General features: G+C 45.6%; 2 protein-coding genes across 6 annotated transcripts in view; one reads left to right on the top strand and one right to left on the bottom strand.

Annotated features, from left to right (window-relative positions):
• The window catches only part of Phf20 (PHD finger protein 20), a 111,876-nt gene extending 89,564 nt beyond the window's left edge, over window positions 1-22,312 (top strand). For 3 of the 5 annotated variants that reach the window (XM_026787060.1, XM_005363049.3, XM_026787059.1), the window contains 9 exons: window positions 365-643; window positions 4,565-4,663; window positions 5,227-5,391; window positions 6,101-6,279; window positions 8,267-8,366; window positions 10,653-10,848; window positions 15,041-15,422; window positions 16,711-16,894; window positions 19,680-22,312. In XM_026787060.1, the coding sequence (XP_026642861.1) occupies window positions 365-643; window positions 4,565-4,663; window positions 5,227-5,391; window positions 6,101-6,279; window positions 8,267-8,366; window positions 10,653-10,848; window positions 15,041-15,422; window positions 16,711-16,894; window positions 19,680-19,822 (1,727 nt within the window). In that variant the 3' untranslated portion in view covers window positions 19,823-22,312. The remainder of the gene's footprint in view (window positions 1-364; window positions 644-4,564; window positions 4,664-5,226; window positions 5,392-6,100; window positions 6,280-8,266; window positions 8,367-10,652; window positions 10,849-15,040; window positions 15,423-16,710; window positions 16,895-19,679) is intronic. The other 2 variants (XM_005363050.3, XM_026787058.1) reach the window with 1 other exon arrangement.
• Window positions 22,313-23,037: 725 nt separating this feature from the next.
• On the bottom strand, window positions 23,038-24,515 carry Scand1 (SCAN domain containing 1). Its single transcript, XM_026787061.1, has one exon. The coding sequence runs from the start codon at window positions 24,489-24,491 to the stop codon at window positions 24,063-24,065; it is 429 nt and encodes a 142-aa protein (XP_026642862.1). The 5' UTR covers window positions 24,492-24,515; the 3' UTR covers window positions 23,038-24,062.
• Window positions 24,516-25,961: the final 1,446 nt, after the last annotated feature.

Here is a 25,961-nt window from a genome sequence, read left to right as displayed (position 1 = left end):
AGAGCGGTGCTGGTGTGACTATGCAGTGGGGGTGCAGAGCGGTGCTGGTGTGACTATGCAGTGAGGGTGCAGAGCAGTGCTGGTGTGACTATGCAGTGGGGGTGCATTAGCCAGAGGTGCCCAAGGTCTGTGAAACCCTGAGGATATAAGGCTGTTTCAGATAAATGTGTCAGTCTCCTCTTTCTAAACGGAGTCAAGTTTGTTTCCTGGATGTTGGATCTCCTCTCCACACAGTGCTTTGGAGGTAGCAGTGTATTGATGTCTTGTGCAGGAATTGCTTGCCACTGCTACATTTTCTGGCTGTGTTGATGTACACTCCACAACAGCCAGCACAATCCGTGGTTCTTCACTTTTTTTTTTACAGTTCCAAATACTTTGAGGAAAACAGATGACTTTGTGACATTGAATGTGCCAGCTGTGGACCTAGACCACAAGTTTCGATGCAAGGTTGTGGACTGTTTGAAATTTTTCCGCAAGGCTAAGCTGCTGCACTATCATATGAAGTATTTCCATGGGATGGAGAAATCACCAGAGCCAGAGGAGAGCCCGGGGAAGAGGCATGTACAAACTCGGGGCTCTGTAGGGCCTGACAAGGCCAGCCAGGAGAACCTGACCAGGAAGCGGGGCTCTGCCAGCTCCCCAAGTGAGTATCTTGCTTTTGTGTCCTGAAAGGACTCTGACATTTCTTAGATGGAAAACTGCCATAGGTTGATTGGTCCCTATGAGGAGGTGGTTCTTGGGACTGTACCCATCATAGAACTGAAGCCCTCCTGGAGGAAGCAGGAAGCTCTGCTTCTCTGTGTTCATGTGACTTTGAGGGAGTTATTGTGAAGTCTGTGGTGCTCCCAGGATGGGTGGGGACCATCAAGCAAAGAAGCTCTGAGATAAGCAGAAGTTGACCCCAGGACAGATGAATGCTGCCCTGGTACCCCACAGATTCATGTCCTGTTCCTGCCAGGACAAATGTTGAAAAGATATAAAAGTGAGTTTGAGCCTGTCTGTTGCTGGGTGCAGGTGTGAACCCTCTAACCCCTCACACACCTCAAGACACTTTCTAAAAGCTGCTTAGTACAGAAATCACAATGTGCTGTCACAGCCACCAATCTCCCTTCCTACCTCAGCGGAGGACCCCCCCTTTTTTGAGATTTCTTCTAAAATGTAGAGAAATTGAAAATTATGCTTTGCTTTTTAGATAGAGTCTTATTTATGCCAGGCTAGCCTAAGTATTGAGAATGATTTTTTTTCACCCCGAGACAGGGGTTCTTTGTAGCTTTAGAACATGTCCTGGAACTAGCTCTTGTAGATCAGGTTGATTTCGAACTCGCAGAGATTCGCCTGCCTCTGCCTCCCGAGTGCTGGGATTTAAAGGTGTGTGCCACTACCGCCCCACTTAATGTTTTTTTATAGTTTATTTTTACTTTATGTGCATTGGTGTTTTGCCTGCATGTTAATCTGTATGAGGGTCTTGGATCCTCTGGAACTGGAGTTGCAGAGAGTTGTGGGCTGCCATGTAGGTGCTGGGAACTGATCCTGAGTCCTTTGGAAGACCATCTGAGCCATCTCTCCAGCCCATAGTTTATTATTTTTGAATAGGCACATTTTTAAAAATATGAAAAGAAACAATGCTTTTAATGGTATATTTAGTATATCCAAAATAGTCTTGTGGCACCATGTGGTAATTTGGTCAGTGGCAAACCATGTATATAACCACAGTGTCATAAAATTATGTTATTTGTGACGTAGCAGCTGTTGGAGTTTGGACAGTGAAATTAGCTAAGGATGAATTTCTTAGAACATGTCCTGTGTAGTGGACATATGACAACCATCTTAGTGTGTGAGCAACATGAAAATCGTGACTTTTATATATTTTACCTAGAAGTTAATCTTTAAAAATTGTCCTGTGTTTTCTTTTTCTTTTTTTTTTTTTGTTTTTGTTTTTTGTTTTGTTTTTGTTTTCGAGACAGGGATTCTCTGTAGTTTTGGAGTCTGTCTTGGAACTAGCTCTTATAGACCAGGCTGGCCTTGAACTCACAGAGATCCGCCTCCTGCTGGGATTAAAGGCTTGCGCCACCACCACCCAGTTGTCCTGTGTTTTCTACCTAAAACACAGATCAATACAAACTAGCCTTACCTGTGAGGTGCCCAGTGCTGTGAATGGGTGGCCAATGGTATTCCATTTGTTGGCCTGTGTAGCTCTCTTTCCTTCAGCTGGCTGTACTTGCTGAGACTAAAGGCTAAGTTAGAATGAACTGCCCAAGGAAGACTAGTTGTCAACAGACCACTAGAAAGAGAGTAGCTGTGTGACGTACAGCATAGGGCACTCCCCATCCTAGTGGCTTTACTTCAGTCTTGTCCAAGCCTCAGCAGGGGATGGTTGTTTTTCAGAGTGGGCTTGTATGAGCTGGACTGTGTCTAGATTGAACACTAAAGCCCATGCCCTACTTTTTTTTAATATTTATTTATTTATTTATTTATTTATTTATTATGTATACAATATTCTGTCTGTGTGTATGTATGTCTGCAGGCCAGAAGAGGGCACCTTATTACAGATGGTTGTGAGCCACCATGTGGTTGCCGGGAATTGAACTCAGGATCTTTGGAAGAGCAGGCAATGCTCTTAACCACTGAGCCATCTCTCCAGCCCCCCCATGCCCTACTTTTTAAAAGCAGAGATCACCTACCTCAGGGAAAGTTGCTTATTGAGCAGGGGCTCCAAATGCTCGAGTCAGAATTGCTCCAAGCTAAACTAGATCAGCCTGTCCACTTTGCTAGGATTTATTGTCATGCTTTGGCCTGGGCCCTGCTAAAGAGACCTAAGTCTTCTTCTGGGAAGTGCTTATGGTTGTGGGTGCTCTGGAGCAAAGAAACAAAGGTCTGGTTCATTTCTTTCATCTAAACAATACTTGATACATTTAGGGTCAACCACTGGCTTTTTTTTTGACTGTGTGGTGCTGACTAGCCTGGAACTTTATATACTTTGTTGATCTATAGAGATTTACAGAGATCTACCTGCCTCTGCTGGGATTCAAGGTATGCACAATTGTACCCAGCCAAACACTGAGTCTTTAGGGATATTAATACTCTTCAAGGGGAGAGAGGAAGCGTCCTTGCCACCAAATTTTCTAGCACCACAATAATGCGGATGGCAGCAGAAACTACACTCTGGTGCCCCAAGGTTCAGTTTAGTCTAAAGCCAAGGTTTTCCCAGGGTAAGAAAATGGCCCAGGTGGGAATGGCAATAGATAGTAAGCAGGAGCGAATTTCTTTCTCTTCCATTCCATGGTGCTCTTCCTAGGTTACACCTCTGTGTGGTAAGCTCACTGGAAAGGCACTTACTGCTGAGCCTGACGGCAGGAGTTTAGTCCCAGGGACTCATGTAGTAGAGAATGGGCCACCTCTACATGTATGCCAGCATTTTTCTCCCATGGTTCTACGGGGTGGGGATTCCTAGATTAAAGCATCACTAGTGTGGCTCCCGGTGATGGATCTTTCCTCCGCATCCTCACATGCATCTCTAGTTAGTTCTAGAAAGACACTAGTCCCATCAGGAAGGCCCCACCCTCATGATAGGTGCCTCCCAGAGTTTCCTTTTCCATATAACATCACATTGCAGGTGGAAACATAACAACAGAAATTTTAGGATTGGGGCAGAGTTGCTTGTCAAGCATGCAGAAAGCCCTGTGGTCAGTCCCCAGTACTGCCATAAAAAAAAAAAAATACCAATTTTAGGGATGAGGGATCAAGAGAGCACATAATTGAGGTATATCAATGTAGCTCAACTGTCACTTTCTTTTATACAGTGGAAAGGGGGCATGACAAAACCCTTTTGAGTTCAAACGTGTCCACCTTTGTGACACTGCAGCCTGTCATTGCTCTCTGCAGACATGCTGGCCTCATTCATAGCTGCCCTATGATGCCTGTGACTAAGGGCACCTTAGCAGGTTGGACAACTGCTAGATGCTGCAAAGTAGTGGAAGTTTACAGAGATACTGGGGACACAGTGTCTACTTATGTAGCAAGGGCAAATTGAAGGGAGAAGTCTATGATACCGGGGAGGTGGGGGGTAATGTTGAGAATTAGATCTGTGTCCATTTGCATTTCCCATTTTGGGAACAGTTCATGTCCCAGGACTTCTAGTAGATAGATTGTAGTTTATATCTCTATCTCTATATCTGTACACACACACACACACACACACACACACACACACACACACACACACACACACAGTTTTGTTTTGTTTTTTTTCTATTCCTGACAAAGTTTCACAGTGTAGCCTTGCTGACCTTTAACTTTATTATTTTTTTTTATTTTTATTGTTATTTGAGAGACATTCTCACCCTGGCTGGCCTGGAACTTGCTCTGTAGACCAGTTGGTGTGAACTCATGAGATCCACCTGCCTGTGTCTCCCAGGGGCAGAAAGGGACCTTCCCAGACAGGACCATGTCAGAGACTGTGTTATTTTTTTTGTCTTGCGCATACTTAATTACTAAGAAAAGAACAAGATCTCAGAACTGAAATAAAATATTAACATAACAACTCTTGAATGTGTGTTAATTGTAGCTGCAAAAGAGAAGGAAAAGAATAAAGAGAAGAAATTCAAAGAGCTTGTGAGAGTGAAACCAAAGAAGAAAAAGAAAAAGAAAAAGAAAACCAAGCCTGGTAATTTTCCCTGGATGGTTTCCCTGCTTAGGAATAACCAGCAGGCCTTTTCTAGGGCTTGTGGGCTCGGCATGGGCCCTGGAAGAGGGTGTGGGTTGATGCTGAACACTAAGCCAACTCAGCTCACTCACTAACATAGCTCAGATTGCTCTCAGACTGAATTCTTCAGCTCCAGCCTCCCAGGCACTGAGATTACAGCTGGGCGTGATCTTCGTAGTTTGCTTCATAACTGTTAAACACCCAACTCTCAGGAAAAGCTTCAGTTCTTGAAAAGTGCGTTTCAATTCCAACAACAGTGTTTGAAAAAAAAAAAATCTCTGTTCAACCTTGGGAGCTAAAGAGGTGCCTTGTTTTATTCTCAGTGCCCCTTTTGGCTTACAAAAGCCATTTTACCAGAAAAGAAGGAAGGGCAGGGTGAGGAGGAAGTGACTGCCCTTCACCCCTCTCTGTGGTGTACTTCCCCAGGCCTTTGAGCTCCTTGGACTGCAGGCTGCTATTGGGTTGCTTCTGGGATGTGGGTGGTGTCTGGGGTTGCTCATTTGTTCCTGATGCTGTTCTTGTAGAATGTCCTTGCAGTGAAGATATCAGCGACACCTCCCAAGAACCTTCTCCACCCAAAGCATTTGCTGTCACCAGGTGTGGGTCCTCACACAAGCCTGGGGTCCATATGAGCCCACAACTCCATGGTTCAGATAATGGAAACCAGAAAGGGAAACTGAAAGCATGTGGTAAGAGCCCACTCTCAGCTGAACACCTATTAGGAAGTGTGCGGTCATAACCAGTGGGTGTGCTGTGGAGGAAGGACTCGGTGACCATAAGTAGTCAGGCACCGGGATCTAACCTTATCCCTGCAGTTGGTCCTGCCTCTTTCCCTGTGGTGTGCAGAACTCTAAAGGTGGCTGTGGATAGAGATGGCTATATGCCAGGTCCTGGCTGCCTAGGGCATCTAGGGAGCATTTTAGAGTCCTTAGGGCAGTGGTGTGTGTGGTTCACAAGAAGTCACTCTTCTGATAGTGAGCTCAGGGATTTTGGGAGCCTCTTCGTGGTCCCTTAGTAAAATGAGGACATGTAGTTCAGTCCTTGGCAGGCAGCATGTTCCAGTAAGAAGCCCTGCCTGGGGCTGGAGAGATGGCTCAGTGGTTAAGAGCATTGCCTGCTCTTCTAAAGGTTCTGAGTTCAATTCCCAGCAACCACATGGTAGCTCACAACCATCTGTAATGAGGTCTGGTGCCCTCTTCTAGCCTGCAGGCATACACACAGATAGAATACTGTATACATAATGAATAAATAAATATTAAAAAAAAAAAGTCCTGCCTGAGAGCAGTGTCCTGTTGCCAGGCTGTGGAAGTCCCTGAAGGAGGGGCGGAGACAGTGTGGTATGCAGAAGCATTATCTGTGAGTTTAGAGCATTGACTATTGGCCTCCCTTTCCTTCCAGAGGAGGATAATTTGAGTGAGTCCTCTTCTGAGAGCTTTCTTTGGACTGATGAGGAATATGGTCAAGATGTCGATGTCACCACCAACCCCGACGAGGAGCTTGATGGGGACGACCGCTATGATTTTGAGGTGGTTCGTTGCATCTGTGAAGTCCAAGAGGAAAATGACTTCATGATTCAGGCAAGTAGAGCTCCCAGAACACAGGCCAGAGGAAGATAAACTGATCTCCCGAGAGGATGTAAGGCCAGCAGCGATAGTGAGCTGTATCAGCAGCCTCCAGTGTGCACTGCTCACAGCAGCAGACCAAGTTTGCCTTTTGATTCAGCTTTCTGAGAATTGTAGGCTGCTGTAAATAGAATGAGAGAGGAGTCACTGAAGCTAAAGGGGACGGCCTGGCCTGTCGTCTTACAGTGAGGGGTGACAATTCAGTTTCTTTATGGACTCCTCTTCTCTTTGACATAAATCTCCCTTGTGGCCTAAAGAAGTGGAGTCTGGGTTTATAAAATATCTGTTTCTGTCTGCTACTTGGTGTTATGGGGGAGAGGGTGGTGTGTATCTGTCTGTGTTGGTGGCAGTAGGTGTTCCCAACGAAAGGACTGGCAGCCCACCATGCATTAATACTCTGCATTGGCTAATATCCATTAGGAATAATAGGTCCAGCTTCTTGGTTTGCTTTCTTTGTTTTTATGTACATGGCATCAAATTTTGAAATTGACTTGATTTAGTGTCCGTAGTTGAATTTATGTGTTTTATCCTTTTAGTTGACTTTCTTTAGGTGGAGTCTGTCTTAGCTATTTTCTATTGCTATTATAGACTATCCTGACAAATGCAACTTAAGGGAGAAATTACTGTGGTCCGTAGCTATGGAGGGGTAGATGGACACAGCATGGCATGGTGCAGGAGCTCATCATAGTGCATCAGCTGTCAGAAGTGTAACTAGTTAATACCTGCATGCTGCATTCTTAGTTTCTCTATTCTTACAAAGTTTAGCATCCCTTGCCTAGGGAAATGATGAGAGGGTCTTCCACTCAACCTACTCAAGGTAATCCCAAATAAACAGATCCACAAACTAACCTAATCTAGACAATCCCTTGTTGAGAGACTCCTCACAGGTGATTCTAGATTAAAGCAGATGAAATTAACCACAATCTCATCCTGGTCCCGTTTGTCCTTGAACTTTCTGACTCTGCTCCCTAAATACTGAGGTTACAGTCACATGCTACCATGTGTTTCTGCTTCCTAAGTGTAGACTTTTGTGGTTTCTTCTAGAGCTTCAGAGATTTTAAGAACCTTATGCATCCCCAGCACTCGGGAGGCAGAGATAGGCAGATCTCTGTTGAGTTTGAGGCCAGCCTGGACTACAGAGCAAGTTCCAGGACAGGCTCCAAAGCTACAGAAAAATTCTGTCTCCAAAAACCAGAGAGAGAGAGAGAGAGAGAGAGGAGAGAGAGGAGAGAGAGAAAGAGAGAGAAAGAGAGAGAGACAGAGACACATACAGAGAGAGAGACAGAGACAGAGAAACCTTATACATGTTTTAGCTGGGTGGCAATGGCATGTACTTTTAATCCCAGCACTCAGGTTGCAGAGGCAGGTGGATCTCAGTTTGAGGCCAGTCTGTTCTACAAAGCAAGTTCCAGAACAGCCAGGGCTACACAGAGAAATCCTGTGAAAGAATTTAAAAAAAACAAAACAAAACAAAACAAAAACCTTATGTCTGTTTTATCCTTTTGCAGTTTGTTTTGGTGTGAAATGGGGCTGTGGCTTCCCCGTTGACCGGCAGTAGAAGTTGAGAAGGGAAGTGACAATAGTCAGTCTGGAGTCAGTACTATCCATTTAATGTAAATTTTGGTTCTGAGACAGATTCTAAAGTATCTAGGCTGGCTTTGGTCTCACAGTGTAACTGAGGCTCACCTTGTGTTCCACCACACCTCACATTTCATGTGTTGTGGCCTCTACCAGAGCCGATAGCCTCAGGGTTCCTTCAAATATGGCTCTTGGGACTGAAGACCGCAGGACTCTAGTTTACCCTGTTCACTTATGTCTAAGCTTCCATGTGGTCAGTGGTGGGCAGGAGTCAGTAGGGAGTGCTCCCTGCCGTTTTCTCTTACCCTCACGCTTCTAGGGGCTTCCTGCCTTCTAAGTTGTATTGCTTCTTTACTTTTCCCAGTGTGAAGAATGCCAGTGCTGGCAGCACGGGGTCTGCATGGGATTACTGGAAGAAAATGTGCCCGAGAAATACACCTGCTATGTCTGCCAAGACCCTCCAGGTAGAGATTTCTGGAGCCGGGGTGCCAGCAGTATGTATGTAACTTCCTCTTAGCTCAGCAGCTAGTGACACCCTGACCGTGTTCTTGATGAATTTCTTTGTGGATGGCTAGGTGACTCTCCACAGCATTTTGGAAGCCCCTCTGGTGGCCAGCTCTCCAACCCAGCAGTGAGGGAATGTGTAAGAAGGTGTTTACTTACCCAGCAGCAGGCTTGACCTTGATCTAGAACATTTCTTGGAATGTGGTGAAAACCATGTATGGTATTGTGAATGATGAGCACAAAGCTGGACAGCAGTCTAGGACTTCCCCAGGTCTGTCTGAGACTGTCCACAGTGTTGTCTGCTCCGTGAATTGGCTCATCGTTCTTGCTCAGGGCCTTGCTGGTTTCTTGTTCCAGTTTCAACAGTAAAGCACTTCTTTCCCTGAGAAATCTGAGGATGGGTGTGTGGCTCTGCTCTCGGCATTTCAGAGATGTTGGAGGGTACACCTGCCCTCTAGTGCATCACGGCCCCTGGAAGGCCCACAGCATGGTTGTATACAGCTTGTCACCACTTCAAGCAGTGTCTTGCTCAGTTCCTCAGCAGGATCAGCTGGTTTTGTGGTTTCCAGGGGTTGTCCATGGCTCTTGGCTGTCCTTTCCACCACACCCAGCCTGTTGTAGGGTTTTCTAGTGACTGAAGAGTGACTGAGTTTCTTTGGAAAGTGCTGTCTCCTGAGCTTTTGGAGCAGGAAGTACTGCTGAGTCCCTGAGCTGTTTTCTCCTAAGGAGGCTTGTAATAAGCAAGACCCCTGGAGTCATCCAGGCCATGTTACATAGCAGATGGGAAGCATCTATCTAGTTAGGGGCAGCTGGTACTGTTGGAAAGGGGCTTGGAACCTCTCGTTCATTAGGTAAGTCCATTTGGAACCCTTTGCTAGGCTCTGGGACTGCAGCCATCAATGAGATGGTTCCTTGTTTTCTGACTCTTAATAGGATTGGGAACAGAAAACCAAAGTTGAAACAAATTAAACGCAAGACTGTGTGCACAGGTGAAGCTAGAAGGGATGATGAGGGAGTAACCAGAGACTCTGAAAAGGCTCTTTTGATGCTGGATGGTGGCATAAAGGCCCTCTTGAGGAGATGGCGAGTCTCCAGTACTGGAAAGGTCTAGGGGAATAGCACTTCAGACAGAAACACAGAAGAGGAGAGGTCAACGTGTGTGCGTGTGTTCCCAAAACTCAGGAAAACCATAGGGTGGAAGGAGGAGAACAGGAAGGAGTGGTCCTGTGAGCTATAAAGAGTTAGTTTCTGTAAGCCGTCAAAAGCTGTTGAAGGTTCTGAGCAGAGGAGGGAAAAGTAAGTATCTCTTAAATGTAAGAGATAGTCCAGCCGGCCATTGTAACATGCATCTGATACCAGAATGCACCAGGCTTTTTTCTTTTGGGCCACCAACCAGCTCCCAAACACAATGCAGAGACTTATTATTAGTTTTGAATGTGCAGCCTAGCTTATGCTTGTTCTGGTTAGCTCTTTTACCTTAAATTAACCTGTTTCTTTTTATCTGCCTTTTGCCTCAGGGTATTTCACTGTTCTTTTTTTCTGTATAACTTACTTTCACTATTTCTCAAGTCTAGCTGGCTGGTGACTGCTTGGCCCTGTGCATTTCCCTTGTTTCTCCTCAATCCTAGATTTCTCCTCCAATTTATTTTCTCTCCATGCCAACCCTGCCTGTCCTTTTCCTGCCTTGCTTTTTATTACACCAGTCAGGTGCCTTAAGCAGGCAAGGTGAAACAAATGCAACACATCTTTACATAATCAAACAAATGTAGCATAAACAAAAGTAACACACCTTTACACAGTTCAAGTAATATTCTGCAGAATAAACAAATGTAACACATCTTTACATAAAGTAATGTTCCACAATACTACAACTTTCCTAATGGAAACAGGAAAAACAGGAGTTCAAAGCCAGTATAAGCTATATAATCAGTTTGAGGATAGTCTAGAAAAAGAAAGGGAGAGAGGGTAAAGAGAGAAGGGACAAGAGTGGAGATAAGGAAAGAGGGAAGAAATATATCAGAACTGTGCTTTGGTTACCCCTGTGGCCAGTGGAAAGAACCATACTGTATTCCTACCTCATCTCCAACACCTAGTAGAGACCAAGCATAGAGCAGGTGCCAACTAAATGTGAACGAAAGGAGCATAGTAATCAGTCCGTCATGGAAACATGGTGATTGGACCAATGATGGGGCAGCCTGGGTTTCTCTCAGGCCATGTTTGATCGTCTTTTAATGTCACCACTTTAGGTCAGAGGCCTGGCTTCAAGTACTGGTATGATAAGGAGTGGTTGAGCCGGGGACATATGCATGGCCTGGCATTTCTAGAAGAGAACTACTCCCATCAGAATGCCAAGAAGATCGTGGCCACCCATCAGCTTCTTGGTGATGTGCAGAGAGTGATTGAGGTGCTTCACGGCTTGCAGCTCAAGATGAGCATCTTGCAGTAAGTGTGGGCTTTGGTAGGAATCTCCTTTGGTTCTCAGTTCTCTTAGGTTTGGGGAGAAAGTGAAACGCTTCAAAGTCAGCACTAAGACTGATAAGTTTAGATCTGTACCAAAAATTCTGTTGCTATGCTGAGCATGTGGCTCAGGGGTAGAGTGTTTGCCTAGCATGTGTGGGTCTCTGAGTGTGATTGCCAGTACCCTTGCCCCATCCCCCTCTAAAAAAGGTCAGTTACATAATAAGCACTCCTTTGTAAAACAATTGACTTTATTGAGGAATATTTTATATATAATTAAGTTCATTTATTTTAAAGACCTTACTGAATTTGATAATTATATAATAATCCATGTTACCAATACCACAAACAGAACATGGTGTGTGCATCTGGGTTTTTTTGTTTTTTGTTTTTTTTTTTTTTTTGGTTTTGTTTTTAAGGCAGATTGTTACTCTGTAGTCCAGGCCAACCTCGAATTAAGTGTATAACCCTTAATTTGACTCACAGTGTTCCTCCTCTCTCAGCCTTTTGAGAACTGGGGTTACAGGTGTAGGCCACTGTGGTGTGGTATACACATTTATAGTTTGCTTTGTGCTATCTTTGGGTGTACAGTTTTGAGGAATTTTTAAATTGTGTACATAATGCAAATTTAATTTAAATGTTACCATCTAAATCTATTTATTTGTTTATTTATTTATTTTCCCTACTTGTGACAGGGTCTCTCTATTTAGTCCTGGCTGTCTTGGAACTAGATATGTAGACCTGGCTGGTTTTGAGCTCACAGAAATCCACCTGCCTTTACCTTTCTACGCCTAGCTCTTTTATTTTGTCTTTGCCTGGTCTGATTTTGAATTTCTGAGCTCAAGCAATGTCAGTCTCCAGAACTTGTCATCCTGCAAGATTGATTTCTCCATGCATTAATTAATCTCCAATGTCTTCATCCTCCCAGTTCCGGCAACTGCCATTCTGTTTTCTGTCCCTATGAATTCAGTTCTCTAGATACCTCACAGGAGAAGTCATGCAGTGTTTACCTGTTGCTTATTTCATTCACACGGCACATCTTCAAGGTTCATCTATATTGTATCAAAATTTCCTTTTAAAAGGCAAAGTGTAGGCCGGGCGATGGTGGCGCACGCCTTTAATCCCAGCACTCGGGAGGCAGAGGCAGGCGGATCTCTGTGAGTTCGAGACCAGCCTGGTCTACAGAGCTAGATCCAGGACAGGCTCCAAAGCCACAGAGAAACCCTGTCTCGAAAAACCAAAAAAATAAAATAAAATAAAATAAAGGGCAAAGTGTAGTATATGTATATCACATTTTGTTTATCCTTTTATCCTAAACACCCATGATTTATAGACATTTTTTTTTTTAATTTTTTTCAAGACAGGGATTCTCCGTTTAGCTTTGGAGCCTGTTGTGAAACTTGCTATCTAGACCAAACCTCGAACTCAAAGAAATCTACCTGCCTCTGCCTCCCAAGTGCTAGGATTAAAGGCTTGTGCCACCACTGCCCAGCATAAGTAAAGAATCTTAAATCTGCATCAGAGGAACTGGAGAAAGGGCTCAGCAGTTAAGACCTCTTGCTGCTTTTCCAGAGGACCCGAGTTCAGTTCCCAGCACCAGCATTGGCAGCTCACAACCACCTGTAACTCCAGCTTTTTTTTTTTTAACAAGACAGGTTTTTTTTTTAAAGACTGATTGATTGATTGATTGATTGATTGATTGATTGATTGATTGATTGATTGATTGATTTGTTTATTGTGTATACAACATTCATGTATGCCCACACACCAGAAGAGGGCGCCAGATCTCATTACAGATGGTTGTGAGCCACCATGTGGTTGCTGGGAATTGAACTCAGGACCTTTGGAAGAGCCAGTGCTCTTAGACACCGAGCCATCTCTCTAGCCCCTGTAACTCCTGCTTTAAGAGATCAGTACTCTGGCCTCTCTTGTGTGCATACACACACACATGCACACATGTGCATACACACACACACACTTTAAAAAAAAGTCTGCTGGGAGAATCATTGTTAGCAGCTTGCTCAAGGATTGTTGCTCAGACTCCTGTCCCTGTCAGAGTTTTCTCATACAGAAAATTTATAGGCCTTACGGAACTGGCTTTTGGCTCTTGGTGGCCACTTGTTTCCAGATAGGCAGGCCCTGGAGGACCGCCATCCCCATTGCATCCGCTGTGCTCTAGACTCCCCGTTTACTTTCGTCTTTCTCTTCCTCTGTCTTCTTTCTCTTTCTTCCTTTACTGATTAAAAGTTGTAATAGAAGTCCTGGGTGGTTAAGAAATGAAAGGTGGGCAAGATGGCTCAGTGGATAAAGGTGCTTGCAGCCAACACTGATGACCTGAATTTGATCCCTGGATCCCATGTTAGAAGGAAAGAATTGACCCTGCAAGTTATCCTTTGACCTCCACACATATGCCTTGAGCAGTGGCCCCTTAAAATGAGTAAATGTAATTAAAAATAATAATTGAAAGGTAAAGTGAGTGACTTTTTAATTAAAGTGTATGTATGTGTATGCGCTTGCTTGTGTGTTTGCTTATGCACATGATCCAGGGAGCTGGAGAGATGGCTCAGAGGTTCAGAATATTTAGAGCTCTTGCAGAGGATCCAAGTTTGGTTTCTAGCACCAGCTTTGGACAACTCACAACGGCAATAGCTCTAAGCACTCCTCTGGCCTCCTGTTTTTACATTTAACACCTGAATATGCACATACATACCTCAAGCACAGATATACAATTAAAAAATAAATCTTAAAAATGATGACAGGTTTAAAAAAACCATATAGGTTAGGGCTGGGAGGGTAAGTAGAGTGTTTGCTTAGTGAACTCAGCCCTGGGTTCCATTCCTAGGATGTGTACATGTATACACCACCACCTCAACACATTAAAAACAAATACATAAAATCTCAGCACACTTGTTCCCACTGAGAACAGTAAACTGTGATGTTTTTCTCCTCTGTTCTTTTCCCTCTTTTACAATTGATTATGCTTTGACAAATGAATGTAATGACCCTCTGTAGGATTAGAAGTCCAGAAGGAGTGGTTCCAGGGAACAGTGGCGTCCTTTAAAGAGTTCTGCATATACTTGCAGTCACCCCTTGCATCAGATGCAGAGGACACTGTGCTGTATGATCAGACTGTGCTCTTTACTTACCCCAGCCACTTCTTTCTTTGGAAGGACGAAAATAGAAAACTAAAAATTGTGCTGGATAGTGGAGGCGCATGCCTTTAATCCCAGCACTTGGGCGGCAGAGGCAGGCGATCTCAGTGAATTGGAGGCCAGCCTGGTCTACAAAGCAAGTTCCAGGACAGCCAGAACTGTTTCACAGAGAAACCCTGTTTTGAAAAGCAAAACAAACAAACAAGCCTGTAAAAAACCTCATGTTACGCATACATACACAGCCACCTGCAGCTCTTGTGTGTTGTTGGACGTCACGGCTATTTTTTTTTTTTTTTTTTGGTTTTTCTAGACAGGGTTTCTCTGTGGCTTGGGAGCCTGTCCTGGAACTAGCTCTGTAGACCAGGCTGGTCTCGAACTCACAGAGATCCGCCTGCCTCTGCCTCCCGAGTGCTGGGATTAAAGGCGTGCGCCACCACCGCCCGGCTACATCACGGCTATTGTGCTAATTGATTGAGTGTATTTTTAGGAAGCTACATTTGTTTTATTGCATTTTATTTATTTATGTGTGTGTGCATCACAGCATATGTGTGCCGGTTAGAAGAACAACTTTTGGTAGTTGGTTCTCTCCTACCATGTGGTTCTAGGTATCAGATTTAGGTTATCAGACTTTGACATCAAGGATTGTTACCTGCTGAGCCATCTCCCTAGCTGTTGGAAGCCACGTTTGAAGAATACCTTCATACCAACAGAATACCTCCATTCTAATGTCTTCCTTTCTTTCAAAAGTCAGAGCTGGTAGCTGGCAGATGATAGCACTCGTTTCCAAAGGAGGATGAAACCAGAAAGAGCCTGAGCTTGCTCACTACTGCTCAGCAACCAAGCCCAGTTCTACCCACTAGGGACGTGGCTTCCTAAAAGACTGAGGCTCTACACCCCAGTGTGCCACGTGGGTAGATATCCCAGGTTGAAGTCTTTCTCCCTCGTGGGAGAGAGCTTATAAATCAAGAAGCTTTGCAATGATCCTTGCTACCCTCAAAACTGCTTCTCTGTTTGCCACCCCACAGAAGCAGGGAGCATCCTGATCTGCAGCTGTGGTGCCAGCCTTGGAAACAGCACTCTGCGGAGGGGAGAGTGCATTCCAGACACATCCACATCACAGACTCCAGGAGCAAGGAGGAGTCCCCGAGCTATAGAACTTTAAATGGGGTGGTGGAGAAGCCACTACCCCTGCCCCGGTCTGTGGAGGAGTCCTATATCACCAGTGAGCACTGCTACCAGAAGCCCCGCACCTATTACCCTGCCGTGGAGCAGAAGCTGGTAGTAGAGACAAGAGGCTCTGCCCTTGATGATGCAGTCAACCCCCTCTGTGAGAACGGTGACGATCCCCTCTCCCCTCGCCTAGGCTGGAGCAGAGGGGACAGTGATCCTAAACCCAGCTCCCCAAAGGTATGTGGCTTGCTTGCCTTCTCTTAGTAGCTTTACTTAGTAGCTGAATGCTTTTAAGTCCTTTTCCTGGGCACTCCTGTGGAAGACACTTCTTAGTAGAACTCTGTTTAAATTTGCTCACCAGAGAGTTTCTGGAATTTTTCTTGTTTGTTTTTTCTTTTTTCTCCTATTAAGATGGATACAAAGACAGGGGACCCACTTTAGTCAAAGGTTGTCAAAATGGCACAATGTGGAAATCAGGGACAAAAAGAGGAGGTTATCAAGCAGAGAAGCTGATGCTCACTTAGAAAAAATAGAATGAAGATAAATTAGGTTTTTCTTTAGTATCATTTACATCACAGTTGCTCCTGGATGCTAATTATTAATATGAGCACAGTCAAGCACATTAAGTATGTTTCAACAAAACTGCATGTTGTTCTTTTCTAACCCTGTCACAAGAAGGGTTAATTTCATTAAAGTATTTGCCACTTAGAGCCAGCCTTTTGTTTGTTATTCGGTTTTTGTGATTTTTATGTCACTCTGTTCTGAGTCCCCAGTGTCATACCAGTGTCTTCCTCTTTAATTCCTCCCTGTGCCTATCTTCTGTGAGTGAGGCCTTGTGTGGTTTCAGGGCTCTGTCCTAGTCCCTGGTCATCCTTATTTTCCCAGACTATGGGGCGGCATCAGCAGCATGATTACACTACTGTGTGTTGCCAAGAGGGAGGGAACATCCCCACCAGGCTTCCAGAGTGGGGATTGCACCTTCAGCCTATATATCTGCCAATATCTTGAAATGTTAGCTTCCCAAACTCTGCAGTAAAAGGCTAACAGTCTTGTGTCCTGTGGATTAAGCAGACTTCTAAAGTAAACATGTAGGAAATCTAGAAGTTCTTTTCCTCATCAAGGCAACCCCTGGTGAGCTGTATACTGGCACCATATTTACCCTTATGAAGCTTCAGAATACTACATCCATGCTGCTCACAAGGGAAGTAACTCATCAGGGCCACATGTTCACCCAGAGACAGCCAGGACTTGCTAAACATGACTATAAATACCCTAATCTTCCTCTACAGTAGCCCTGCTCTAGGCAGCCCTCAGGGTTCTGAAAGGCCTACTTCATGTTGGGGTACTGGGGCAGGGCCTGCTGAGCCCCTGGGTGCAGTCCTACGGCAGTGAATGGTATTGGCAGTAGATGGGGATTGAGAACATTCAGGTAGGCAGTGCTTTTTCCCAGGGTTGTAAATGCTGGCTAGTTGGAGAAAGAGCTGACTGTCTCTGCTCAGGGACTTAAACATCATTGCATGTCCAGGTGAAGGAGTACATTTCCAAGAAGGTCCTGCCGGAAGAAGCCCCTGCTCGGAAGCTGCTGGACAGAGGCGGAGAAGGCCTGGTGAGCTCGCAGCACCAGTGGCAGTTTAACCTACTGACGCATGTGGAGTCTCTTCAGGATGAAGTAACACATCGGATGGACTCCATTGAGAAGGAGCTGGACGGTAGGATTCCTTTCTGGGCACCACTCTTGAGCTTCCCTTCCCATGTTGCCTTCTGAAGCCCACAGTCTGGCTGTCCAGGGTCAGCTCTCTTCTGGTCTCCTTTCACTTGGCTCTCCCCTCAGTGAGGACAAGCCTGTTTGTTTGCTTATTTGCTTTTCAAGATAGGTTTCTCTGTGTAGCTGTGGCTGTCCTGGAATTTACTCTGTAGACCTGACTGGCCTCAAACTCATAGAGATCCACCTACCTCTGCCGCCTCAGTGCTGGAATTAAAGGTGTGCACCACTACCACCTGGCTAATAAAGTTCTTAAAGTTCTTATCTGTTACATATCAACTGGGGTTCTTGGGGTTTGGAGTGTGGCTGGCCTTGAGTGCTGAGATTAAAGGCGTGTGCCACCACTGCCCAGCCGGCCAACAAGTCTAACTCTAACACGTATTAAGCATTATGAAGTCTGGAGCTCTCAGGGGTCTTGCCTCACTTGTTCAGTCTTCTCTGCAGTGCTTACCATGCAGGGCTGAGAGTAGGTAGCTCAGGGGCAGAGTGTGCTCAGCAAGAGGGTGCTCTGTTCAGTCTTCAGGCAAAGATAAGGGAAGGCATCGTCATAGAAGAGCAACTGGAGTCGGCTGTTGGGAACATCTGAGCACGTTTTTATTGAGTTCTATGGGGAATTAAGACTTTTTTCTGGGGCTGGAGAGAGATGGCTCAGCGGTTAAGAGTACTAGTCCAGCCGGTTGTGGTGGCGCACACGGGTAGGATTTGCTGAAGGAGGCAGAGGCAGGAGGATCACAAATTCGAGGCCAGACTGAAAAAAAAAAAAAAAGAGAGTACTGGTCCAGAGGGACCTGGGTTCAATTCCCAGCACCTACATGGCAGCTCATAACTATCTGTAAGTCCAGTGCCAGGGGAGCTGGCACTTTCACACAGACATACATGCAGACAAAACACCAGAGCACATAAAATAGAAATAAATAAATCTTTTTTGTTGTTGTTTCATTTTCTGAGATGGGGTTTTTCTGTGTAGCTTTGGAGCCTGTCCTATAACTGGCTATTATAGACCAGGCTGGCCTTGAACTCATGGAGATCCACCTGCCTCAGCTTAAAGGCTTCTGCCACCTGGCCAGAAATCTTAAAAAAAAAAAAAAAAAAAGATTTTTTTTTCTCAGATGTGCATTTATGTGTGCCTGTGTGTGTTGGTGTATGAGCACAGCTCTGTGTCACAACTGTGGAGGTCAGAGGGCAACCTTGGGTGTCAGTCCACATCTTCTCTGTCTTGTGACAGGGTCTCTCGCTCATCACTACATAAGCCAGGCTAGCTAGCTGGCAAGCCTCTGGGGACTCTCCTGTCTCCCATTTCTGCCTCTCATTTCTCTGTGGATTCTTTTGGATTTCCATTTGTGCTGCCACATCTGGCTTTATATAAATTCTGGTTGTCTAAACTGTGGTCTTAAGCTTATTGGCAAGTTTGTTATCTCCTGAGCCATCTCCCCAGCTAGGAAACTACTTTGTGCTTAAAAAAAAAAGAAAAAAGTTTTTTTGTTTGTTTTTGAGATAGGATCTTAGTATGTAGCCCTAGTTATCCAGGAACTTGCTTTGTAGACCATGCTGTCCTCAAACTCTCAGAGATCTGCCTGCTTCTGCCTCCTGAGTGCTGGGTTTAAAGGAGTGTGCTGCCATCGCTTGGCCGGATTAGTTTTTGTTTTGTTTTGATTTTTCGAAATAGCATTCATTTCTCTGTGTAACATCCCTAGCTGTCCTAAAACTAGTTCTTGTAGACCAGACTGGCCTCAAACTCATAGAGATCTGCCTGCCTCTGCCTCTTGAGTGCTGAGATTAAAGATGTGCACCATCACTGCCAGGCTAGATTAGTTTTTGAGACAGTGTCTCTCTGTGTGGATTAGACTTGTCTCATCTCTGCCTCCTGATTGCTGGAATTCAAGTTGTACTCACCACACCAGGCTTACACTAACTTCTTAAAGGGTGAAAAACGTATATTTTGTGCTGCTAATTATGTATCACATACTAATATGAAACAAATCAGAATTGACTGATTAAAAAAAAACTTAAAAGTCCCTGTAGACGCTTAATTTTTCTAGCAGCCTCGCTTGCCCTATTTATATGGAAAAGCTTTAGAAAGACTGGTAATGACTCAGGTTGGTCTTCAGGGCCTCTAGGCTCTGCTCTGGCACAGTAGCAGCTAGATTGTGTGACTAGTTAACAATTAAAAGTAAATACAATTCAGATGCATTCTTTAGATGCACTGGCACCTCTTTAAGAGCTCAGCAGCTGTGTCTGATTTGGCTAGTGATCCACTGTATTGGGGAGCATAGATGTAGATTATTCTTTCCACCACTAACTAGGACTTGGTGCCCATACTGTTGAGAAGCATTTATATTGTCGTCGCTGTAACCAAATACCTGACAAACCACTTGAAGGAAAATTTGCTTAAGTAGCTTATGATTTCAGAGAGTCCAGTCCATGGGTACTTGGTCTTGTCATGGCACCTGTCTATGTCTTGGCAGACAGGCATGAAAGGATGCAATCCAGGCACACCCCTAGTGGCCTACTTCCTCCCCAGATACCATTGCCAGCTGGGGACCAATTATTCTAGACATAAGCCTATGGGGATAGATCATTTGCTAGCCTAAACATTAGTTTTGTGCCCTGGAGCAGTGCTTTGTGGGGGGGCTAATACTGAGGCAGCCTGGGTTGAAATGGCCTTGTGATGTGGTTTTTCTAAGCCAAGTTCTAAGCCCTCACTGGATCTTCTCTCTCTCTTCCACCTGCAGTACTGGAGAGCTGGCTGGACTACACTGGGGAACTGGAACCCCCAGAGCCGTTGGCCAGGCTTCCACAGCTCAAGCATTGCATCAAGCAGCTGCTGACTGACCTGGGCAAGGTGCAGCAGATTGCCCTCTGCTGCTCGACATGAAATTGGGCACCTAAGACAATTGGAGCACAATCCTGGCCATCTGCCAGGGGAGCTTCGCATATTTAAGTAAATAAACTTAGCATGCTGAATGCACGTGACACTGACTGACTTCAGGGATTTGGCCAGGAGTGTGATGGACACTGGGACAGAGACCATTTTGAGTGCTGGAGGACAGGAGGACAGGGCACTCTTGATCTGGAAGCCGACCACGAAGGCAGTGCAGTCTTAGCAACCCTTTCTGTGCACATTGTTGAACGAAGCAAGTCTTTGCACATCTTCCTTGGAATCGTGCCACTGATGATAAATGGAGAGCCAAAAAAAAAAAAAAAAATCTAGTTGGAAACAGTTGTAAATTCAATTCACGGTTTATTTGACTTTTGTGTCGGGTTGAGGCACGTGCCAACCCCTCTGGTTTCTCTGCCTGACACGGTGTATGGGCAGCAGGCAGGCACCGTTTTCATCCTTCAGCTTCACTGGAATGTTGGGACCTCATTGTGCTGCGCAGTTTGGAAAGGAGGAGCAGGGGCCTTGACAGCACTGCTTCTTAAGACTTCATTTTCTTGCCACGGCTCTTGCAGGATTTCACGGTACAGGGGACAAGGTTTTATGTTTATTACCCCAGAGTCGGCTGGGCCATGGCTATGGCAGCGAAGCCAAAACGTCTGAAGGAAGAGGTAGAATCTTGTTGCAATGAGAATTGACAAGGATCTCCAGAAGGAAGCAGGCAGGGTCTGGAACCCAAAGGACAGCATTTTCTATACACTTAATAATTTCAACATCTTCCCACTTTTATTTAAAGTTAAAAAAAATGTTTCCCAAGATTTTGAACTTTGACTGTAAAGATTTGTTACAAAGAATGTGGGAATTACCTTATTTTCTATTGCCATCAGCAGTTAAGAATCTGTGTGCCACTTTCCTCCTGGAGGCCAGTGTGGCTGCCGGCATCTGCAGGGTTGCTGATGCACTCAACACTTTCAGTGTCCTGGTTGTATTACTTGTGAAATCAAGGTGATTATGCTGCTTAAGGTCCAGGTACAACTGTTTGTACCTTCGGAAAGAATATTTGTGTTATTTTGCAGGTCTGGTTCCATGTGTAATTGCTGTATTGTTTTGTTTTACCTTACTAGACAATGTTTAAAAGGTTCCATGCTTCGAGGACTTCATTTTACCAGTTTTTGCATCACTAAAGGCAAATATCAAAGTACATTTATCCATCAACACCCACAGGTTCATCATGAGTTTTGGAATCTGTAATGTTTTAGGTTGCAAATATTTACTATATAAACATCAAGGAGCCAATGTTAGTAGCTAGTAACAGCAGCATCTCCCTGCCTTGGGAATGAGTAAGCTTCAGGCACAACAGGTCATTGAGGCCTGCGAATTCAGGCCTGTGTACAGAGAAGTTTCAGGAAGTGAGTGCCCTGTCTAGTGACTTGTTCACCATCTGCTCTAAAATGAGCTTCAGGGCAAGCATGAGTTGACCTGGCACAGCTTAAGGAGTGTGCGACACATAAGGAGTGTGTAACATAGTCCCTTACAAAAGGCTGCTTCCCGCTGCTAGCACTGATGTTGGGGGAAGAAATGCTCCATATGACATTGATGTTCTGGGTGATTTATTAGATGGCTGCATCTTGAGAACTGGATGGTGATTGTCTGAAAGGGGAAGAGCCAAGATAACTATCTGTTGCTACAACTGTATGAGGTATGATGATTGTTATATTAGGTACTGATTTGGAGGCCAGAAAGATGGCTCAGTGAGCAAAGGTGTTTACTACCAAGCCTGCTGACCTGAGTTTGATCCCCAGGACCCACACAGTAGAGAGAATTGATACCTTGAAGTTGCCCTCTGACACACATCCACACACTAAACAAATGTAATAAAGGTTTTTTAATTGAGGTGTTTTCTTCTCTGTACTGCCCTAGAAAATTCCATCGGGGACTAACTCTGAAGGCAGCCCATTGTGTCTTGTTCAAACATGGAAGCAGAAGCTGGTGGTCCTGATTCTGCGATGTGGTCATTGTTGTGTTTATCATTTAGGTTTGAAGGAAATGATCTGGTTTCATTGTGACTTTTGTTCTTAGGGAAGCAAAGCAGACTCCCCGTGTTCTAATAACCGCAGTTCTTCCCTAAATTAAAGCCATGTTGAAGGGCTCCACTCCCAGTTCCTGGGTCACAGTGAACTAACCCTAAGTTGGAGCACTAGAATCTGTTACTTGCAAACAGTGTAGGAAGATGTGCATGAAGTTCTGTCTGTTTAGAAAGCTGTCCACCTATACAAAGTTGCCTTGACACAACAGTTCTGGTTTGATAGTCATTTAAGTATGTATGCAAGGTGGATCGTGGCTGAGCCAACATTGCACTGTGGATACGTACTGTGTTTACACACTATTAGACAGAAGGCACTGTACATAGGAGTGTTGCTCTCAAGCAATATTTACAAAACATGCAAACTTCTGTATCTGGAAAAAATAAAACAGTTCTTGTTGCTATGTGTCAGTCACATATTACTGGAGTATAAAAGGTTGTGATTTTGTTTTGTTTGGAGGCAAGGTCTCACAATGTAGCTGACTGTTCCAGAACTCCCAGAAATCCCTTGCTTCTCCCTCAAGTGCTAGGATTAAAGTCCCATGGCACATGCCTGGTTGTTTTTGACAGTCTTGCTGTGTAGTCCAGGCTGGCCTTGAGCACGTCATCTTGCCGTGGTCTCCTGAGTGCACCACCATAACCCAGCAAGAATCAAATGTTTCACCCTGCTTTATAGCATGCCTGCTCTTCTATGATAATCCTGTACAGGGAGACAGACACAAACTCTATCAAGAAATTCCAGGAAAGCATAAGCAGATGCTTTCAAATCATCCAAAGCTAGATGCTCATACCAGCTTCTACCCAAGTCTGGCTCATGCATTGTGGTGGAGGCTGCAGATTTACTAGTTTTGGTTGCTGGAAGCAATGCAAGGGCCTTGCCTTCTCTACACTGAGATTCACCCACCACTTTTGAATAAACCCAAGCTTTCTATAGACCCAAACTATCCCCTCCCCCAACAAGCCTCAAGGAAACCCAGATGTTTCATTCTTTGAAAAATTCCTTCTCTTGGTAAAGGATTAGAGAAAATTGTTAAAAACAGGAGCCCCCTGAATACATTAAAAATGAGGACTTCCAGTAATTTTAACAAATTCCAAGGTCATTCCATGGAAAACCATTGTGCAAATGGAGCATTAGAGGTTGAAAATGGTTTGTTTATTCATTGTAAAGACAAAGTGCTTCACTCCAGGGAGCTGACGGGAGAGCTCTTTCCCTCTTCATAGTGGAAGCTCTGGTCACAGTCACCAGTAGGCTTTTAACAAAGGTCATGAACCCTCTATTAGTTCTAGTCAAAACATTTCTCTAATGATAATCACCAGCGCGGGCAAAGCCAGTAGACCCTGACCAAAAGGAGACAGGGGCCAAACCTTTTCATCCGCGTTAGTTACCGGACAGCTGTATACTGTGGTGTGTGTGTATATATACATATATACACATATACATACATATATATGTAACAGTAAGTGTTAAAGACGTTTGTCCACTGTGTGGATTGCAATCACTGATCTTTAAGCCACCAAGCAGAAAGCTTTAAGATTCACTTACAAGGAAGTGACACTATAAGATCCATTTCATTTTCCTTGTTAACACCAGTTGTTGCCTGATCAGTTTTTTGTTTTATATTTTTAGAGGGTCTCTCTACATAGCCCTGGTTGGAACTCACTATGTAGACCAGGCTGGGCCCAGCCCCAGTCCCTTTTTCAACCACCTCCTCCCAGTGCTGAGATTAAAAGCAAGAACCACAACACTGAGCTGAGCTTTTAATAGGGCCACCCATTTTATTGCTCAAGCTCGGATACTGGCTAGTGCAAGGCAGAGGGTAGTGTGGTACACTAGCCGACTACAACCATCATTAACATTCTGCAAGACAATTCAGGTTAAGAAAAACTGCGAACGTGGTAGAGGGGTGGCCTAGAGCTACTCAACAGGGTGAGAATTTCCTGCCTAAGGGCAAAGTCCTGCGCATCTCCACCCCAGGGGTCCAGGGTACGTAAAGCTCCCGACTTCCTCTTATCAACTGGAAAGGTGGGGAACACGCTCGGGAAATAAGCCCAATAGAGGACGAACGACACACCAGATCACAGGAACTGTCAAAATTCAACTTTCATTAACTCGTGGTAGGGTATCACAGTCCAAGGAGCCCTCGGCTCCGCTGCTCAGCCGGTGATGCGTACGTCTGCGCGGCGCCGCAGCCGCCGGACCGGGGCCGGCTCGGGCAGGATGGCCTGCAGCTGCTCCTGCACCAGCATCTCCACGATCTGCTCCTTGGTGCGGATGTCGGGCCGCAGCCACTGACGGGACAGCTCCCGCAGCTGCCGGAAAGCTTCCCGGGGACCTGCCGCGTCCTGGTAGCGGAACTGCCGGAAACGCTGGCGAAACGTCTCGGGGCCAGGCCGAGAGGCGCCGGGCCGCGGGGTGGCTTCAGCCTGCAGAGCCGCGTCCGAAGCTGCGGGCCTGCCCGGGAGTTCCGGGGCCGCGGAGCTCACGGAGTCGGGCGCGGGGTCCGCACAGTCGACGACTCCTTCCTGCTGTTCAGGCAGCGCCGCGGGGCTAGGGGCGGCCAGGCCGGGCTCCGGCGCCGCCATGACTACAGCTCTCGGCGTCACCCTCTTTGTCCCGTAGCTACAGGATGGCTCTGCGTCTGCGCGAAGACCGGGAAGAGAGGGATGGGCTAAAGGGCAGAGGCAGCGCTGCCCTACGGGGACGCGGGCTCGAGCGAGGGCGAGCCGAGCTTACCTCCACCTGCGAAGTTCCGTAGCGGAAATGGGTGACACCGCGGGCTTCCCTAGGAGCGGAAGGCGCACGGTCCCGGAAGCCCCGCCCACTCGCAGTCACGTGAAGTATGACCTGTCCAAGGCCTTTTGGAACGCGGAAGTCAGCTCTTCCGAGAGTTCGGACAGCATCTCCGAGAATCGTCTGTTCCCGGAGGAGCCGCAGAATAGGGAGGCAGGGATGGCGGAGACGGAGACTGACCAGGAGTCGGAATCGCAGTCGAAATCCGGGTCGGAAGAGGATACTATATTGGAGAGGGAAGAGGTACAAGGAGAGGCGACCCTGCCGACGGGCCACCTCGACTTGCAGGTGATCTGCGCCTGCTAGGGCGGATGCTGGACCAGGATCGGGGCGGAGCGTCGACAGTCCTGGGTCAATGAGGGGGCTGTCCAGGGCCTTGACGGAGCTTGACGGCTCACCCGGGTGGGGCAGCGGGATAGGGGCTCCTACTATTTTAAGAAATACTGCTCAGCCAGGCGTGGTACCAGCACTCAGGAGGCAGAGGCAGGCGGATGTCTGTAAGTTCGAGGCCAGCCTGCTCTACACAAGAGCATTCCAGAACAGCCAGAGAAACAGAGAAACCCTGCCTCGGAAAAAAAAGGAAAAAGAAAAAAAGGGAAGGGGAAGGAAGGAAGAAAAGAAGGAATGGAAAGGATAGCGAGAAAGAGCAGGCAGACTCAATCCTGTAACCTTAGATTTAGAGGTCACGCCTGGGCCGCAGAAGTGCACACACGCACACCCTCCCGCCTGCGTGAGTGCAATAGAACTCACCTTATTTTGAGGATGACAAAATACTTGGGTAAGATTCTTAATATTGTTTCCTGGCACAAAGCAAATGCACGAGGGTTCTTTGTCGTTATTTTTGCTTGTCCTCGAAAACCAAGAGACAGGTGGTTCTGTGGGTACTGCTTTTTAATTTTAGGATTAATGAGTGAACTGTAATTACGGTGTCCATTAGCCACATGTATTTATGGAACCTTTGAAATGTAAATACCCCGAATTGAAATGTATTATAATGTAGAATACTCGTGCCTCTATGAAGGTAAAGAAAAAGGTTTTATATTTATTACACGTTGGAACATGTTGTATTATTTTATGTATTTTGGGTCAAATAAACTATTATTTTAATTTTACCTGTGTCTTTTTTGAAATACAGGTGCTATAAAATTTGTAATTACACATACAGTTTGTGGTATATTTTTGTTTTTGTTTTTTGGTTTTTCGAGACAGGGTTTCTCTGTGGCTTTGGAGCCTGTCCTGGAACTAGCTCTGTAGACCAGGCT

This window comes from Microtus ochrogaster, linkage group LG8 (genome assembly GCF_000317375.1).
Source record: "Microtus ochrogaster isolate Prairie Vole_2 linkage group LG8, MicOch1.0, whole genome shotgun sequence".
Classification (NCBI taxonomy): Eukaryota; Metazoa; Chordata; class Mammalia; order Rodentia; family Cricetidae; genus Microtus; species Microtus ochrogaster.
This window is presented reverse-complemented; position numbering and strand designations above follow the sequence as displayed.